The sequence below is a fragment of the Lepidochelys kempii genome, chromosome 7 (genome assembly GCF_965140265.1).
Source record: "Lepidochelys kempii isolate rLepKem1 chromosome 7, rLepKem1.hap2, whole genome shotgun sequence".
Lineage (NCBI taxonomy): Eukaryota > Metazoa > Chordata > Testudines > Cheloniidae > Lepidochelys > Lepidochelys kempii.
In genome coordinates, this window is record NC_133262.1 from 5,546,365 (window position 1) to 5,566,018 (window position 19,654).

At 43.5% G+C, this 19,654-nt stretch overlaps 1 protein-coding gene across 1 annotated transcript; it reads left to right on the forward strand.

Moving 5' to 3' along the window:
* Positions 1 to 9,014: 9,014 nt before the first annotated feature.
* Positions 9,015 to 16,418, forward strand: SNTN (sentan, cilia apical structure protein). The gene is made up of 4 exons (XM_073354800.1): positions 9,015 to 9,169; positions 10,219 to 10,253; positions 12,482 to 12,621; positions 16,177 to 16,418. Exons 1-4 carry the CDS (start codon positions 9,060 to 9,062, stop codon positions 16,333 to 16,335), a joined length of 444 nt encoding a protein of 147 aa, XP_073210901.1. The 5' UTR covers positions 9,015 to 9,059; the 3' UTR covers positions 16,336 to 16,418.
* The last annotated feature ends 3,236 nt before the right edge of the window (positions 16,419 to 19,654 follow it).

A 19,654-nucleotide genomic window follows, 5' to 3' on the forward strand; every position in this document is an offset into this window, starting at 1 on the left:
TACCTATCTAGTGGTTCTATAGTCCACTGTGTCATAAACCTTTAAGTCCTTCAGTCTACTTCTTTTAAACCAGATTGATTCAAAACTCTCTCTCTGGAATGGATGTGCTCCTTAACTTATACATTCCCCTAACATATATTTTATTCCTTCCTTTGAGGAAACACTGTAGCTTTTTCCTTCTGGAATCCTTCCAACATCAGGAATAAACTACATTTCAAGATTAATATCGACAGCAGCTTGACACATCATTCCTTATCTGAACTATATATCTAATGTAACGTTTTCAGTGCATCAACATTAAGTTTTAGTGGTATGGGGAATACTTGTCATTGCCGTTCGCTGCCATTTTCTTTATTTACATTTTCACCCTTGTGTGTCTTTTTCTTTAACAGAAATTTGCTCTTCTGAAGGCTACTGGCACATGCCTAAGAACCAGTTCAGTGATGTATTTCCAGTAAAGAGATTTTTTTCCCCCAAATTTCCTTTAATAAAATGCTTTGGGGGTGGGGTTTTAACAGGTGAATTATGTAGCTGAATAATTGTACCAAAGAGTGGTGTGTGCATTTACACCTTACACCCGATATTTTCAAATGAGTCTAAGTGAGTTTGGTGCCTGAATTCATTAGGATTCTCCACCGGCTCCATGGGTCAGAGCACTCTACAACCATGGGTTACAGAGCAGAATTTGGTCCAAAGTGATATGCCGTATTCTGAAAGGTGTCTGGACTTGAAATGAGAAATGACTTTTCCCCTCAGACAGAGACTGATTCTAATAGCTTTTCAAAATGACATTTCACCTGCTTTGTCTTCTGCAGTGGGCTTCATTAATAATTGAATCATTAATGACCACAGAGCTAAATTCCACTCTCAGAACTACACGTACATATTTCTGAAGAGCGAATTCAGGGAGGATTGTGTGGGCAAAAGTGCTCAACTGATACACGGTGGGATTCTCCGCTAATCCCAAACGGGTCTGATTCCTGATGCACAGCTCTACTGGTGTCCCAGGTGGTGCAGTCATTTGTATTTCCGTTTGGCGAAGTGGTCCCCATCACAAAGACCATCAGAATTCTTTCAGAAAAGGTAAATACTAGAGCACTGTTATGCTTGGGAAGTGAGAACAAGCTTGAAAGTCCTGTTTCTGGAATGTGGAAGACCTGGAGTTAACCAGATTATAGAAGAAAACCAAAGAGCATCAAATGAGTAGTTTAGCCCACAAGAAGACATTATCACTTCTCAGGGAGACGCATGCTCACCATGACTCCATCCTCCAGAATTTGACTGCCAAGTCTGAGTTGCTTGACTTCAGGAGGGGTGTGTTTCAATCAGAAGGGAAGATGGTTTATGCAGAAGAGTGATCATTGCAATGGAGATATATAATGTGTCTGTTCATGATGGATGGAAGTAAATGGCAAACCTTTCAACAATGCACTTGCTGTTCCCAAAATGAACTCATAAACCGCCTCCTCAGCCCACTGCACACAACTACATTAATACAGTCATGATCCTTTGATCATTATTATGCAGGCTCTGGTAGTGAAGGTGAATGAGTGCCCTGCAAAGGAAGGAGTCAGGCCCTGATTCTGGGAGTTTTGCCAGTAGGAGTAGGATGAAGCCTCCAGCGATGAGCTAGAAAAGAGCAATGGCAGCCGAAAGGCAAATGTTCCTGAGCTGCCACTCTGGTTTGTTTGGGGTGAGGAACACAGAACACAGGGGTGGAGTGGCCCAAAACGGTACTTTGAGAAATAAACCACTTACTGGAAAATGATTGTCCTGTGAGTATTTTTGTACCCTACGTCTCCCAGCAACTTTGCCCTCCTTCTGTCAGGATGCTCATAATCCATTTGTTTTTAAAGATGAAGTGACTTTCCTTTGCGTAGCAGTCCAACCTGAAACCCTCTCCCAACATGCCATTTAAACAGCTTCCTAGACGGGAAAATATTACAATGCCAACAGCATTTCTATAATATGCTCTGTCATACAAGCCCTTTAACAATTTAAGGGCAATGCATAAGTAGAGTCCTTCCAAGCCTAGCCTATCAGTAAATGTTGGTAAACATCAGTTTCACCCTACCCACACACAAACCAATGACAAAATATTGACATTGGTCATCAAAATTTACGGATAGGCCAAGTATGAAAAATGCAGCTTGAGAACTTCCCAGAGTCTGATTTTAGGATATTTACTATGGATGTTTTGAAATGTGAAGTTGATGCGTTGGGTTTTAACCATTATAAAGATTTAACTTTTTGAATCTCAGTGTCTATTGTCATTAAATAATTGTCTGACGCCCTGCACCATAATTTCCCGCAACTGAAAATTTACATTGATAAAATAAAAACTTAAATAAACGTTGATAGCATCCATCAATATTGTAAAAAAAAAAAAAAAATTCAGTCCCCAACCTACTTATAGATTGATAGTCCCCTTGAATTCAGTAGGACCACTCACGTACAAAGTTCTGTATGTGTTTGCAGGATCTGGTTATTAAAAGGGTGTCCATTCTCCTGCTGAATAGCATTCATTGATGTCAGTGAGAATTTCCCACACGCGTAGAGTCCCTTTGAAATTAACTAGTACGTGCTGATCGAACGCATGTTAAAAATCCAGAACAGATTCAGCTTCCAGCCAAGAATGGATCCCCAAAGCCATGGCTCAGACTATACCGGACCAAAGCTCTGACTCCAGTTGTTCTGTGCTTGATTCCAGGGGAAACCAGAAAGTCAGTGGATACAGACTTTAGTGAATTGCTGCCACTTGGCGTGTAACAAGCTGTGGCTATGTACATATAGGTGCAACGGTCATCAGCTAAATTACATGTATGCAGACAGGGGATAGGACTCTGGATTGTTTGTTCTAGTAACACAGGGTTCAACCACATGAGCTAAAGGCAAATCACCATTAGTGCTCGCAGAATTGGATCCTGTGTCCTCTTTTTAGGCCAGCAAACAGAACACGAGAAAATTCACAAATAATTTAGCAGGTCTGATTCCGTTCACCAAAGGGGAGGGGGAGATGTACACACTGGTGAAGGGATTAAAGACATATGCTAGACCATTGGGATAAGTGGACCAGTTTTTATATAATGGGTGCACTTAAAGATCTACTTCTAATGGTTTTCCCATTTTGAGGATATATAATGTATTTCAAAGTGTAGAGTAGTAGAAACATTAAGTGTACCTGCTCTGGTCAATATCACTTTCAGCTTCTCATGCTTTGGCTGCAATACTTGGGTTGCAAACCTTGCAGGAGAATTTTGTTTTATCAAAACAGTTTCCACCAGAATTTTTTTTTAATTCCATTTTAAAAAAATCTGTTGATGAAATGTTTGGTAAATATATAAAAAGAATGCTGTAGAAATAGGGTTGCCAACTTTATAATCACACAAAACCGAACACCCTTGCCCCACCCCTGCCCCACCCCTTCCGCAAGGCCCTGCCCCACTCTGCCCCTTCTCTGAGGTTCCACCCCCACTCACTCCATCCCACCTCCCTCTGTCGCTTGCTCTCCCCCCACCGTCACCAACTCATTCATTTTCACCGGGCTGGGACTGGGAGTTGGGGTGCGGGAGGGAGGGCTCTGGTTGGGGGTGCATGCTCTGGGGCCAGAAATGAGGGGGTCAGGATGTGGAAGGGTGCTCCAGGCTGGGGCAGGGGGTTGGCATGTAGTGGGGAATTCCCACGCAATGAGAGCTGCGGAGCTGGTGCTCAGGGCGGGGGCAGCATGCAGAGCCCCCTGGCAATACTTCTGCCTAGGGGCTGCAGGGATATGTCATCGTTTCCAGGGAGCTGCACAGAGCCAGCCTCATGCCAACTGGACTTTTAATGACCCAGTCATCAGTGATGACTTGATCCGTCAGGGTCCCTTTTCGAACCGGTGTTCCGGTCGAAAACTGGACACCTGGCCACCGTATCTAGAAAATTACACAAACTTCAAGAAGATTTGGACCTACATATGAGACATCAACTTTGGCACCTGTAAATAAGTATTTACAAGTCTCAACCCAAGAGATGACCTAAGCAAATAATGTCATATCCTGTATTTATTTTAGTAGTGAAAGGAAGGAAGATTATTTTAAATAGCCACAACAATTATTATTAAAATCAAACTACTCTTAACAATGGTACATTTTATAATAATCCATACTAATAGAATTCATTCGTTCATATGAAGATAAGATCCCAATGAGAATGAAATTCCCCTTACCAAAAAAACCCTAATATATTACCTTCTTGGCTGCAATTTAGCAGCATTTCTGCTCCCATAAGACTACACAACTATGTTTTGATTGAAGAGATGTCAGGGCTAGAAAGTCTGAAGGCATTAGGAAAAGGGAAGCCCTGCCAAATCCATTATTCTTGTTTGGGCTTTAAATTTTAGTGGTAGCTGTAATGATATCTACTAAGCTGTTAGTCTTTACTCAAAATATACTCCCTCCCAAACCTGGGCAAGCCCATGCATGTTTATAGGTATTGTTGAGTTCAACGCCATAGAATTCAGGACTCTCATGACATGGTACATATTGTATTAGAAATGTAGACCAACATGAAGATTTGGAATTCTTTAGTGTATAAAAAAGGAAACACCTCTGGGAGAATGCCAAGAAGAAACTTCATAGCCTGGTCTTTTGCAGCTGCAATTAATTTAAATGATTGCATGAATAATTTATGCAGTCATGTGTTTGTGTGTGCATTATTGTGGGCATGTGAAATCTGCTAAAACTTGTCCAGTCAATAATAATGAATGATTTGCACATTACAGTATAGCTAGAAATCAAGATAGCTGTGTAAAACAGAATAATGTGTATATATACACAAGTATATTCTTACGTGCCGTATGTGTGTGTGTATCTGGGTTTAAAGCCTGAACAAAATACTTCGACAGAAAGTTGCTTAATATTGTGAAATCTGATCATTTAAAAAAGATTTGTGTTTTCTCTTCAATATTTAAGTTTGCATATATATCCTTAACACAGAATCACAGACACGATAGATGGAAGAAACCTGTTAGTTCATGCCCGGGTCACAGAGTTGCCCTCTTTCAGTTGTTTATCTGTGTATTTCAATTATGTGTTTACAAAATGTCAACTACTTCTGGCTGAATTTTAAATAGAGGTGGAAAGTGCCATGAGCCCTAACAACATTTGCAGCTACTCTGTGCAAGCTAAGAGTAATTAAATCTCATGCTGCAGAGTATGAATTGATTGCTTGCGGCATGCAGGCATGGATTTTTCACCCAAATACAACATGGCATGGTTGCTACATTATAGAGATTTTTCATCTTCCTTTGACCAGCATTGGCTACCTCTAGAGACAGCATGGTAGAAGAGATGGGCCAAAATGGTGGGGAAGGTGAGCTCAGAGGTTGGTGGCACACCATCCATTGTCAGAGTGATACAGGGCCGATTTGGTCACGTGCAAGCCAGTGCGGCATTGACTGGCCTATGTCAGGGGGTGGAGAAGCCCTCCATTAACTGCTAGGCCAGCCCTCCCAGGCCAAATGAGGCAGCCTCTGTGGTTGGGTGCACACCCTCCCCCCCACACACACTTTACCTGAATTTGAGAGGAGCTGTGAATATGGGGGCAAACAGAGATTAGTGGGTGAATCAGTCTAGGGTTTGGGGCACCGGGGACGTAGCAAGCAGTGTTTTGACACTGCACACGTGGGCCCTCCTTGCTCTGAGGCAGAGGAAGGTGAGTAAGCAGGAGAGGTAGCAGGAGAATCACAGGAGTTACTGTGGGAATGAACCAGTCATCTCTGTCTACATGCTTTCTTTTTTTTTTTTGGTTTGCATGGGGTCTGGTTTGCGCTGGATACATTGGGAGCACATGTCCGTGGATGACCAGCATACGGGAACAGTCCATTAGCATGTGCAAAGATGACAAGTAGAGGTCGTGAAAAACCTGTCTTGAAGCCATGCAGGTCAGGGAATGAGTAGCAAGAAGTGGTGCATATCGGAGTTGTGTTCTGGGGGGTCTGCTGTTGCACATTTGGGGTGAAATTCACCTCCAGGCAGGGGCTCGCCCTTTATATCCCACTTCAACTCGGGTTGCCAATGCTTGTTGATACATTCTACCTGGATAATGTATCCCGGATAACGTATCCCATGTCTGTTTCAACTCATTTCTCACCCAACAGGGAAGTTACTCACTGTCACTGCCGGAGTTCAGATCATCCTGAGGACTGGGGAGCCAAGGTAATACAAATGAGGATCCTCGAGGTATGCAGAGTCAAATCTACAGATTACAAAAAGCAAGCATGCGAAGGGCTGCCTTTGCTCTCCAGACGCTTGTTGCAGCTGAGATACGTGCATCAAGTTTCCCGTTTCCATCCATATTTTTGCCCTGGACTCTAAGACCAAAATGTTCTTAACTTCTTGCACATTAACCAAGCTGTAAAACATTTGATGCCTTGTTTTATGGTCCTAGAGATGAAAAAGCAAATTATTGCTTCACCATGAGAAAGGTGTTTTGCTTTTTTGTTTTGTTTTTTAACTGATGGCAGATTACTAAACCCTAACTCTTGTTTAATTTTAGTGTGTTAATTGATGGGATAATGAGCATTGATTATATGTGATTTGGCTGCGTCACTGCAATTATGGCTCTGTTTTATTCATGAGCCAATCCCGAAGAATGCACTGGAGAGGTAAGACAGCTTAAACCTTTCAAAAGAGGCTCAGAGTTGTCTGAGTAATGACACTCTTAGATGGAAAATTAGGGGTTCTCTTTTCCCAGGCTTTTTAAGATACTTAAAATCCAAGAACAGTAAGGTGGTGAACATCCTTAGTCATTATGCTTCAGTAATTTAGTTTCTTCTGAATGAGGAAAACATTTTAATTCTCTCGGCCATCTGTTGCAGTCTCCTTTGACTGTCCTGTTCCATAAAGTCTCATTCTGGGTAGTTTTGTCATTGGTATTTTACCCCTTAGCAGGAAAAGTGAGTTGGAAATTGTTGAAGCCATCCTATTCACTGTCCAATCTTAGAGGGGGAAGGACCTATAGGACTTTCAGGTATAAGCCTATAGGCTCATAGGTAAAGCAGACAGAGCCATGCTCAAAGCAATTTTTGGAGAACTTTGACAAGAAATGTGCAATGTGTGCCAGTGTATTTTCAAATATCAGCAGTCATGCTGAGACACAACGGAGTTAAGAGGCGTTCTGAGAGTGGGGATTGAGCTGTCATGTGGCTCTGTGATTTTTTGGAAGCGGAGACCATCCGCTACAGTCTAAATGAAACACAGGATTACTCTTAGATGCTATTTTGCAAGAAGCCTAAGAAAAGACAGAACACCTCCTCCTACCACAGTGTGGAAAAAATTATTAGAAAGGCCGCATGCTCTAGGGTACAACCACTGGCCTAGGAGGTGGTCTAATCCCGTGTATGACAATGACTCACTGTGTGGCCTTGGAAAAGTTACTTAACCTCCCCAGCCTTGTCCACACTAGGAAAATTATCCAGTGTCCACACGAAGTGCAGCTGACCCAGTGCTGTGGCTTTGTTTCCTTGTTTGGGAAATGGAGGTAATGAAAGAGGTTCTCTGACCTCTTCTATCTCCTGTACACAAAGGGACAGAATCTGGCCCTAATTCCCCTGCTGGGGGTGCCCTTAGTGTGGGGGAGACCCTAGTGGGCACAGATGGAGAATTAACAGCATCTACTCCACTTGTCTCACAGCCTCTACCACAGGGGGCATGCCAGGAAATGGGGAGGAGGTGTGGCTGGAACCTGCTGCCCTCCAGCTGTGTTCAGGGGGTGCACGCTCCCTTAGATACTGTTGTCAGCTGGCACAAGTTGGAGCAGCCCCCAGGATGCTCTCACCTGCGCTGGGCCAGAGAATCCAGAAGTCAGAACTGGTTCCATGTTGGTGGTCCTGCTGTGTGCTGAGCTCAGGGTCTGCTGCGGGCAGCAGAGAATCAAGCCCACGATTCCTGCTTACTTGCCTCGGAGGTGTTGTTAGTGTTGACCAGTTAACGTTTGCCCAGCACCTTGAGAACACAAAGCACTGCATTCACATGAATACTGTTACTTTAAAAGGCTAAACCAGTCTGGTGCCATTTATTCTGGAGAACAAGAGGACTTCAGGGACAAGTTTCAGTGGCACGTATGTGAGAAGGGACCACTTTGTGGTAAATCGATGCCATCAAACCTGGACTCAGGATGTCAAAAGGAGGTTGAGTAGATGGTAGGTGTGCTTACAACTGCCAAGTTCGTTCCTTTTCATGCTAGCACAGTGACCACTGACATGGTGTCTGTCATGCAGGATAGCTCAGGAGAGCTTGATGCTCAGTTAGTTTCAGCTCACTTTGAAACTTTTTCCTGAAGAAGGAGGAGAGCTCAGAGCCTGATCATTCCTGGAGAGTGTGTGTGCGCTGAACAGCATGACTAGTCCTTGGCATGACAAGCGTCTACACACAAATTTGCCACAAGTGTTCTAAAGGCACCTTTACATTAGACCTGCTGCAAAAAAGTCTGTGGCCTTGTCTTGATTAGGATTTAAAAGTATGTTATTACAAGATGTTAGCTAACACACGATAAATCTCCAGTGTAGACAAATCAGTATAGTTTAACTCCTGCTAAGCTGGTCTAATTGAAGCCTGGCATTGAACATTTACGGCTTGTCTACACAGTGCTGCAGACTGATCTACGGGGGTTATGAATTACAGAGCGCTCTAACTCCCCCATATAGAGCCTGCTGGCGCAAACTAAAAGGTATGTAGTTCATACTGATGTAGTCAGTACCAAAAGAGTACATCAAAGGCCTTTAAAGTCAATGGGAAGATTCCCATGGTTCAGGCCCCCATTGAATCCAGTTCACTTCCTCTTAGTCTTATATAAAATAAACAGCAACTTCTACTTTCCGATACCTCTCCATTGTCTCAAACAGGCTGCTCCAGACTGATTTATTTAGCTAGCTTCACCAAGTGGCATTTACATTATTGATGGGGCATGCTGAAGCCAGGCTGTGTGCTCTTTCCCTTTCACAGCAGGGAGTTTGAATTCATCTGTTTGCAATTACTTGAGTTGCTTAGAGATCATAAACAACAAGGCTATTGTGAAGGATGTGTGGCTGTACTCCTAGCACTCAGAACTCAAAACTATATTCCATAAATCAAACCGGTGCTGCTCCCACCCAAAAAACAACTTCAGCTACCGCAAACATGCCCAAACGGTAAGTGAAAATTTTGTTCTTTAACAATCTGACATTTGTCTTAAAGTTCATTATGCAGACAGATTTGTCTATATCCATCACAAGAGATGGATTCCACAGCATGATGGCTCATCTATAATTAGTTTCCAGCACTTTAGCAAAAGTAATCATGCTTTAAATTTTAATAGAACGTAGGAAGAGCCCTTCTCACCAAAATGACTTCTGGTAAAAATAAAAACCACATATGCTGCGCTCCAGAAGTGGGAATGGTACAGAGTGGAAAGTGCATAGACCTACTGTATTTCTCCAGGGTGCACTCCAAACCAAGTCTGAACACTTACAATTGCTGTCGTACTTTCATGCTTTGAAAATGAAAATGAGCATCCAGTGGTTCTCAACCAGGGTACGTGTCCCCCGGGGGTACGCAGAGGTCTTCCACCGGGTCCATCAACTCATCTAGAGATTTGCCTAGTTTTACACAGGGCTATCTACAAAGCACTAGCGAAGTCAGTACAAACTAAAATTTCAAACAGACAATGACTTGTTTATACTGCTCTCTATACACTGAAATCTAAGTACAATACTTATATTCCACTTGATGTATTTTATAATTATATGGTAAAAAGGAGAATAAGCAATTTTTCAGCACTAGTGGGCTGTGGCACTTTTGTATTTTTATGTCTGGTTTTGTAAGCAGGTTGGTTTTAAGTCAGGTGGAACTTGGGGATACGCAAGACAAATCAGACTCCTGAAAGGGTACAGTCGTCTGAAAAAGTGGAGAGCCACTGTGTTACAGTTTGTTCCACTTATTTCATATTTCATACAAACGATGGGCCAGAAGCTGAGTCTGAGAATCAGAAAAAGTCCATTGTTGTTGGATTATTTTGTGATAGTAGTTTGTAAGAATATTGATCTTTCCACTCTGGAGGAAACTCATTCCTCTTTGAGGAGCCCTATGATACAGTCTGTGGAATGGAATAAAATGAGTAGAAATGAGTCAGTTAGTTTATGAAGGAACTAGTCACACAAGGTTCACCAGTGTAACAGCATTTCTTCCCTCTTGTTACCAGCCTACCTATATCCAAGCAGCTGGCTTCTGTGAAAGGTAAGGAGACCGACTCCACACAGTTCCTTAATCCTTTTGGGTTCTGATTTTCAAGACAAAAAACATCAACAGCAGGAAATAATGGAAATTTAGTGGCGACCCCAAAATCCCACTGCTCAGGCCACAGCCAATGGCAAATATTATTGGAAGGGTTGTGAGTGAGTCCTCTGCCCTTCACTGCTGGGGCTTTTGCGGACAGCAGAACGGGACGCCCCTTTTAGAGGGATCTCCATTGCAGAGTGATGGGGGCATGGAAATGTAATTAACCCCAGACTGTGTTATGCTTCCAGGGGGGATCTGCCCAGGCTCAGGGAACATGGGGCGGGGGACGACTGCATCTCGCACCTTGTCCTACCTCCGGCTTGCCCCTTCCCTCCTGCAAACCTATAGGGAGCCCACCTCAGGGGACAGGAGAAGCAGAGCTGCTGCCTCTTGAGGTCATGGGCTCTACTTTAGAAATGGGGAGCCAAGGTCTGCCCACATCTCTGGGGCATGATCGGGCCCTCAAGGTGGACCCAGGTCTTTGGGATTTAGCCCGTTGATCTAGCTGGGAGTTGAATACACTCAGTAGTTCCCAGGATTTACCCCATGCTTAGAAGTTACACCTCCTCTGCCTGAATGTTTCCATTCTCTGCCCGTCCCTAGACAATACTGCCCAGCAGTGGGCAGCATTTGCCGCAGGGTAGGGGGCCAGCTCAGACCCCGGCACCACTTAAGTTTTACAAGGAGAGTGTATGTGAAGCCCAGGCTCTCGGCGCAGGGGTGAATTTCACCCTGCCTGTACGTCTGTATTACAGTGGCATCTACAACGTGCTTTGCACAGACTCACCGGAAGAGCTAGTCCCTGCTCTGCAGAACTGGGACAAAACCCAGACGGGAGGGCAGAGTGAGGGGCAGGTGGGAAACGACAGGTCAGAAAATGGGCTTTTTGCCATGATGAACTTTGAGTTTTTGGTGAAAAATCCTCTGTCAAAATATTTTGGCTAAGACCAAATATTTCAATTCTGAGATGCCACCCTGGGGCCTCACTGGAGTTGCAGTTTGGGCACCTCATGCGCCCATTCTCCTCTGGAGACTGGGATCCCTCCTCAGACTACATCTCCCATGATGCCCCACATTGGGGAAGGGAGGCGGTACATTGTGGCTGTCGCATGGCTACAGTGCATCCTGGGAGATGAAGTCCAACTGAGGAGCATGCCCCATAGAGGAGACAGGGAGCAAAAGGCACCTGACCACAACTTCCATGAGGCATCATAGCAGCATTTCAGAATCATAATATTTACATTTTTAGTCAAAAGATATTTAGTTCTTCAATGGAAAAAAATCAAGATTTCCTGCAGAAAGCAGACACCTTCCACGGAAAATTCTGTTTGGTCAAAAACTCAATTTTCCATCAAAAAACAGTTTCATTGGAAAAATTGACACTGGCCCTAGGTATAACATAAGAGAATCCAGCCGTACATAATTAGTGCTATGCCTGTGTAACCCCGCTACACTGAGTGGCTCTCTGTGTCCCCCCATCCCACCCCCGCCAGTGGCTGGACCACGTTTAAGTCTGCTGCAGTTTTTGAATTAACAGACCCAGTGACCTAGACCCACAGCACTGGTTATACCTGGCTCACTTTTTGTTAGTGCTTTTGTTTTATATTTATTCATAGCATAAAATCTCAGTGGTAGGGTGCATTGAAATTTTGGCAGGGCATAGTGCATGTTGGTACCTCGCTTGTAATAAATTCTGGGCCAGATCCTCAGGTGGTACAAATTGTCAGAGATTTATTACTTTCACGGAGCTACACTGATTTACACCAGCTGAGGGTCAGGAGACCAATTCAGAGCCGGAATCAGGCCTGCTGGTGAGAACCAGGAACCAGGGCCAACGGTCAGAACCAGAGTCAGTCCAAATGCCAGAGCCCAGAGTTGAGATAGAGCTGGAGCCAGGAATCAGAGGCGAGGGTCAGAACCAGATTACCGGGAGTCAGGGAAGGCAGGAGCAAGGCTGGGACAGGAGTGGAACACGGCTGGGTGCAGGGCAGAAGCAGAGCTTGGAGTCAGGCAAGCACAGGAAGGCAGAGAATCTACAGAGGTGAGCACTGTTCAGCTGTGGCCCAGCGGCACTTGTGATTCGGCAGGCACCGCTGCAGGCTCTCATTCCTGACACTAGGGCTGTTTCTAGCACAGCATTTTCAATAATATTGCAAACCTTTGTATGTGTCGTCTTCTTCCCATAGCTCTCGGGAAAGGCTCAGACCTGGAGAAAGCATTTGCTACCGCGGCCTTGGTTTACAACAACTCTGCTGACCCCGATGGCAAACTCAGCAAAGCGGAAACCAAAACCCTGCTGCAAACCCAGTTTATGAATTTCATACAGGTAAGAAAAGCATGTCGAGCGGGTGTCCAGAGCCCAGCCCTGTGCAAGTTCACCTCTAGGACAGGTCAGCCCCTTTTGTCATTGCCGGTCAAGATGTTTTTATTGTGCACCGTTCGCGCAATCGCAGCCAACTTGCATACTTGGAAGCATGAAACATGCATTGGACAAACTGAACTATCCAACTTCCAATCTCCTTTCCGGGCGAACCCTTTGCCCCGTGTCTGCCTTTCACCTAACGACCAAACAAATTATTCCTCAGCGTGGGAAGGCATTTTGGAGGCTGCAGATACAACGTGCATATTGTCGCCTTGCAAATCCCCAGTGAGATTTTAATGACTATGTAAATACATTGTTGATGGATTCCTTGTCTGTATTCTTGGCCACCTCCGTATGCAACACAGGGCAAGAAATTGAAAAACCATGGTTAAAGTATCTGCCTGCATTTCCATCTGGAATGTAGCACAATTACAAGGGCTCAGACAAAGACTGGATACTGGGTATTTGTGGCAGGAAGAAATGCACACACGTTTAATGCTGCATCTGCCATTACATCATAAACACCTGACATGAGAATCAGACTTAGACCCCCAGAGCAGCTGACGCCAGATAAATTGCAGAGGCATAAATGATCTCTCTAGGAGACGGAGAGCTGAAAGCACCATGTTATCAGCACCTCTTTTTGAGAGTGTTACTGACAGCTCTACAGGGGATCTTGTCATCCCAACCTTGCTAGCTCTGTCTGGAATAAAAACACAGTATGAGAGGAGGAAAGGAACTCAGTGGAGGTTGAAATAAGGGAAGAATATATTATTTCATATGGGTTCTAAATACATAGGGCCGGATTCCATGATGCACACAGCTTCCATTGGGTGCAGAAGAGAGGGGAGGCTGTTGGAGGGCCAGATAAAGCTTCTTGATTCTTCATCTGGCACCAGCACTGGGCACAGTTTCGAGCAGCCTATTGGCTGCTCTAACATGCACTACTCATGAATTATCCACGCTTAAGAAATAAAGATTGGATTTTCCTCAGCACTCCTGGCCAGCAAAGTTAAGGACAAAAAAAGGAATATTTTAAGTATATTAGGAACAAAAGAATCCTAACAACGGTGCTGGTACATCATTAGATAGAAATAGTAGAATTGTCAATAATAATGCAGAAGAAGCAGAAGTGTTCAATAAATATTTCTGTCCTATATTTAAAAATAGGCAGTTTATGTATTCATATCCTATGATGATGATGATGGAAAATAGTAAGTCAGGAATATGAGCAGCTACTAAAGTCAGAAATGTTTAAATGAGCAGATTCAGTTAATTTGCATCCCAGACTTTTAAAAGAGCTGGCCACAGAGCTCTTTGGACTTTTAACGGGAATTTTTCAATGGACAATGGGGGCGTCCTAAAGGACCAGAAGAAAGCGAATGTGCCAATAGTTAAAAAGACTTGTCAGTCTGACATCAATCCTGGCCAAAATGATGAAAAGGCTGATACAGGACTTGATTAATAAAGAACTAAAGGAGAATAGTATAATGAATGCCAGGTTTATGAAAAATAGGCCCTATCAGTCTAAGTTGATATCTTCTTTGGATTACAAGTTTGGTTGATAAAAGTAATAGCTTTGATGTAATATACAGTAACAGCTTTGGTATCTGGCATGTTGCGGGAGTCGGGGTGCTGGCGAGTAAAAAATTGCAGTTAACTAAGAGGGAGAGAGTTTGGGTGTGGGAGGGGGCTCAGGGCTGGGGGTTGGGGTGCGGGAGGGAGTGTGGGGCATGAGCTCTGGGCGGGAGTTTGGGTGCGGGAGAGGGCTCGGGGCACAGGGTTGGGGTGCGGGAGGGGTTTCGTGGTGCCAGATCCAGGTGGCGCTCACCTTGGGCAGCTCCCCGCAAACAGAGACTTGTCGCTGTCCTCCTCCCGAAGGCACTGCCCCAGCAGCTCCCATTGGGCACGGTTCCCAGCCAATGGGAGCTGCGGGGCTGGCACTTGGGCTGGGGGCAGTGTGCAGAGCTGCCTAGCCACGCCTCCACCTAGGAGCAGCAGGGACATGTTGCCATTTGCGGGGAGCCACACGGAGCCAGTTAGGGAGCCTGCTGGCCTCGCACCAACAGGACTATAAATCGGACTTTCATTGAAGATCAAAAATGCCAGTTTATAGAGCTTTCCACTTGGTAGAGTGCTGGATAACAGTTTTTACTGTACATAGTTTTCTGTAAGGCATTTGACTTGGTACCACACAAGTTCATTTGATTAATGAACTAGAATAATACAAAGTCAACATGGGACACATTAAATGCATTGAAAACTGGGTAACTGATGTGCCTCAACATTTAATTGTAATGGGGAATGACTGAGGGGGTCTATTTCAAGTGAGGTCCCACGGAGATCAGGAAAGACTGATGGAGCTCCAACTATTTAGCTTATCAAAGAAAAAGGTTACGGTGTGACTTGATTATAGTTTGTAAGTACCTATATGGAAAACAGAAATTTGGTAATACAGGTCTGTACATCTGGCAGACAAAGGTATACAAATCAGATGTCAAGAATTATAACATTCATAAACCAGTCAGAGAACACTTCAATCTCTCTGGTCACTCGATTTCTGATCTCAAAGTGACTATCCTTCAACAAAAAAACTTCGAAAACAGACTCCAATGAAAGACTGCTGAATTGCAATTAATTTGCAAATTGGATACAATTAATTTAGGCTTGACTAGAGACTGGGAATGGCTGATTCATTATAAAAAGTAACCTATTTCCCCTTGTTTTATTATCCCCCCCTCCTCCCCATGTTCCTCAGATGTTCTTATTAAACCCTGGATTTGTGCTGGAAATGGCCCACCTTGATTATCATACACATTGTAAGGAGAGTGATCACTTTAGATAAGCTATTACCAGCAGGAGAGTAAGGTGGGGGGAGAGAAAACCTTTTGTAGTGATAAACACCCATTTTTTCATGGTTTGTGTGTATAAAAACACCTTCTGTATTTTCCACAGTATGCATCCGATGAAGTGAGCTGTAGCTCACGAAAGCTTATGCTCAAATAAATTGGTTAGTCTCTAAGGTGCCACAAGTACTCCTTTTCTTAAAGGTATAAGAAGCTCCAGTGGTTTGTTGTTAAAAGCTAGACAAATTTAGACTAGAAATAAGGTGCAAATTATTCACAGCAAGTGTAATTAACCACTGGACAACTTCTCAAGTTTTGTAGTGAATTCTGCATCAGTGGAAATTTTAATATCTAGATTGGATGTTTTTCTAAAAGATCTGCTGTAGTTTATACAGAAATTCATTAAGGAAAGTTCTGTGGCCGGTGTTACCCTGGAGGCCAGACTAGATGTTCACAGTGGTCCCTTCTGGCCTTAGAATGTATTAATTTCCTGTGAGACATGCAGAAATTGCAATGACAGGCATGATTATAAGAACCTGGATGGATGGATGGATGGATGGATAGAAAGGCAGGAAAATGTATCAACATTTACATAAATGTTTTGCTATTTTCAAGAAGATGCTGGAAAAAAGGAATTTTGTGTTAAAAACTTTTTTATTAAAATTCTCCACAGGGCCAAGAAAGCAAACCAAAATACCAGGAAATCATTTCTGCCCTGGACGAGGATAAAGACAACAAAATTGATTTTGAAGATTTCATGATCTTGCTCCTCAGCCTCGCTCTGATGTCAGACCTCCTGCAGGAGATCAGAAATGTCAGAACCACGAAATGAGCTGTCCTCCCAGCAGAGACTGAAAGGAAGAGCTGTGTACATAAGGGAAGTGGGAAAACAGGGATAAATGGCAAATATTTGCATGCACTAATACCTACAAATATTTTTTTCAGATTTGGGAAAACAATCCATTTTCTATTTTTTTGTTTAAAAAATGGAAAATTTCCTTGAGAATTTTCCTCAGCGTTTTTTAATTACTTTGAAAAAATGTTCACAGAAAACATCATTTTCCAACTATCTCTACAACTTACACATGGTAGAACCTTCCACTCCTAAAAGCCTAGAAGGAATTTCCATTTGATCATGTATATAATAATAATAATGACTAAATCTTAGCACTTTTAAATAGCACGTTCCATCAAAGGGCTTGGAATTAATGGACCTGCACTATCCACTCAAGAAATAGATCTTGGAATCATTGTAGATAGTTCTCTGAAAACATCCACTCATTGTGCAGCAGCAGTCAACAAAGCAAACAATGTTAGGAACCATTAGGAAAGGGGTAGATAAAAAAACAGAAAATCTCATAATGCCACTGTGTAAATCCGTCATACCCCTGGATCTTGAATACTGTATACAGTTCTGGTTGCCCCATCTCAAATACATATATTAGAATAGGAAAAGGTATAGAGGGCAACAGAAATGATGAGGGATATGGAACAGCTTCCACGTGAGGAGAGACTAAACCGGGACTATTCGGCTTAGAAAAGAAACTAATGGGGGAGATATGATGGTGTGGAGAAAGAGAATAAGGAAGCGTTATTTACCCCTTCACATAACACAACCACCAGGGGTCACCCAATGACATTAACAGACAGTAGGTTTAAAACAAACACCAGGAAGTACTTTTTCACACAACACACAGTCAATCCAGTGGAACCTGTTGCCAGGGGATGTTGTGAAGGCCAACAACCGGGTTCAGAAAAGAACTAGATACGTTCATGGAGGATAGGTCCATCAACAGCTCTTAGCCAAGACATTCAGGGGTGCAACCCCATGCGCTGGATGTCCCTAAACCTTCCAGGATGACAGGGGATGAATCACTTGATAACTGCCCTGTTCTGTTCATTCCCTCTGAAGCATCCAGCATTGGCCTGATGGCAGACAGGACACTGGGCTAGATGTAGCATTGGTGTGGCCCAGTATGGCTGTTCTTATCTTCACTGGGGAAAAACTAGCCCATGGAGAGGTCAGGTGACCTATTCCATTGTGCGCCATGAGACAGAGATAATGTTCTAAATGGACCCCAGATAACCTGACTCTCCACGGCGTGCTCCGTCTCATCTCAATTATCATGTACTCAAGAATGATAACTGAGTTTAAATCAAAAAGAACAGGAGTACTTGTTGAACCTTACAGATTAACAAATTTATTTGAGCATAAGCTTTCGTGAGCTACAGCTCACTTCATTGGACGCATGCAGTGGAAAATACAGTAGGGAGGTTTTATATACACAGAGAACATGAAACAATGGGTGTTACCATACACACTGTAACGAGAGAAAATGATGTTTTCTGTGAACTTTTTTTCAAAGTAATTAAAAACACCCATTGTTTCATGCTCTCTGTGTATATAAAATCTCCCTACTGTATTTTCCACTGCATGCATCCGACGAAGTGAGCTGTAGCTCACGAAAGCTTATGCTCAAATAAATTTGTTAGTCTCTAAGGTGCCACAAGTACTCCTGTTCTTTTTGCGGATACATACTAATACGGCTGCTACTCCGAAACCTGAGTTTAAATCGGTTGCTTTATGATCTGAAAATGACCATGCTAACAACTGCCCAACAAGTGGGTGGGAGAGGGCTTCTTTAAAAGGTTGTCTATTGAAACTTACACCAACCACCCAGCTCTGTGCTTAATTAGGGCCAGATCCTCAACATAAGGATGTTTCTGTGCTGAGTCATACCAACTGAGGCTCTAGTTCACACTCAATATAGAGCCTATTAAAACACCCACTCTCCCACACACCATAGAAAATCCACAGCTTTTTAAACAGCCCGGTACGGTAGGGTACAGAAAACACGTCCAAACTCCAGTTCTACGGTCAATTTTTCAATTTTTACATGGGGAAAGTTTCTAAAGGAGGAATTGGAAACAAAAGAGATTTCTCTACAAGATCTTGACACATCCTTAAAAGAGCACTCTGGTGACAGAGCCAACAAAGCCATTACAACCTCCTAATTTTCTCTTTCCAGGTCTGGAAGAGACAAGAGATAACGATTTAGCCTCGCCCTATTCTTGCTTTCATTAAGCAGAAAAAGAAAAAAAAATAGCCCATTCATTGTTGACCTTTGGTTCTAATGGGGGGCGGGGGGGGGAATAAGGTTTTAGGAACTAGATTTAGGGCAGAGGGTTTAATAGAAACAAGAGGAAGTATTTCTTCACGCAACACACAATTAACCTGTCGAACTCATTGCCAGGGGATGTTGTGCAGGCCAAACATATAAGTGGGTTCAAAAAAGAATTAGGTACGTTCATGGTGGATAGGTCCATCACTGGCTATTAGCTAAGGTTGTCAGAGATGAAACCCTATGCTCAGGGTGACCTTGAACTTCTGACTGCCAGAACGTAGAAGGGAAACATAGTGGTGGATCTCTCCAGCTGCCTTGTTCAGTACATGTCTCCTGAAGTTCTGGTACTCGCTGCTGTTGGAGACAGGATACTGGGCTAGATGGACCATTGGTCTGATTCACTACGGCCATTCGTATGTGGTGCCCACTGGCCATAAGAGCAAGCACTCCTAGTACAGTTATGGCTGTGGGCAGCTATGCAGCTTTGCTACAGAGGGTGTGCTTGTGTGAACTTGGACTTTTTGTGGTTGCCCAGAGTGCTCCGGTCTGACAGCTTAGATGCCTGACCTGACACACGCAGTGCATGAAGCTGGATCCTCAGGAGGCTGCTTAAAAGCTTATCTTGCTTAAAAGGCTCCTGTCATGTTTCATTTAAGATCTGGTCTTGATCCTATTGAAGACAATAGGAGTCTTGCCATTGATTTCACATCGCAGAGGATTAGAGCCCATACATTTATTCTAAACTAAGTAAACCCAAGTAAGTGCTAGGGAATCTAGAGAGGGTCTAAGTGGATGTAACATACAGCTTCTTCTGCTTACATCACTAGCACATCAATATAGAATCCCTCCAGATCTACTCGGGTAAAAAGAGGCTCATGCAGCATTCAGAGCAGATGTTTAAAAACCTGACCTGGTTTTTTTTTGCAACTGCACTTTGCTGATGTAAATAACTGCAGCCACAATCTGGGACATCGGAAGGTTAAAGGGGTTGATCCAGTTCCCAAGGAAGCCAACGGGAGTCTTTGC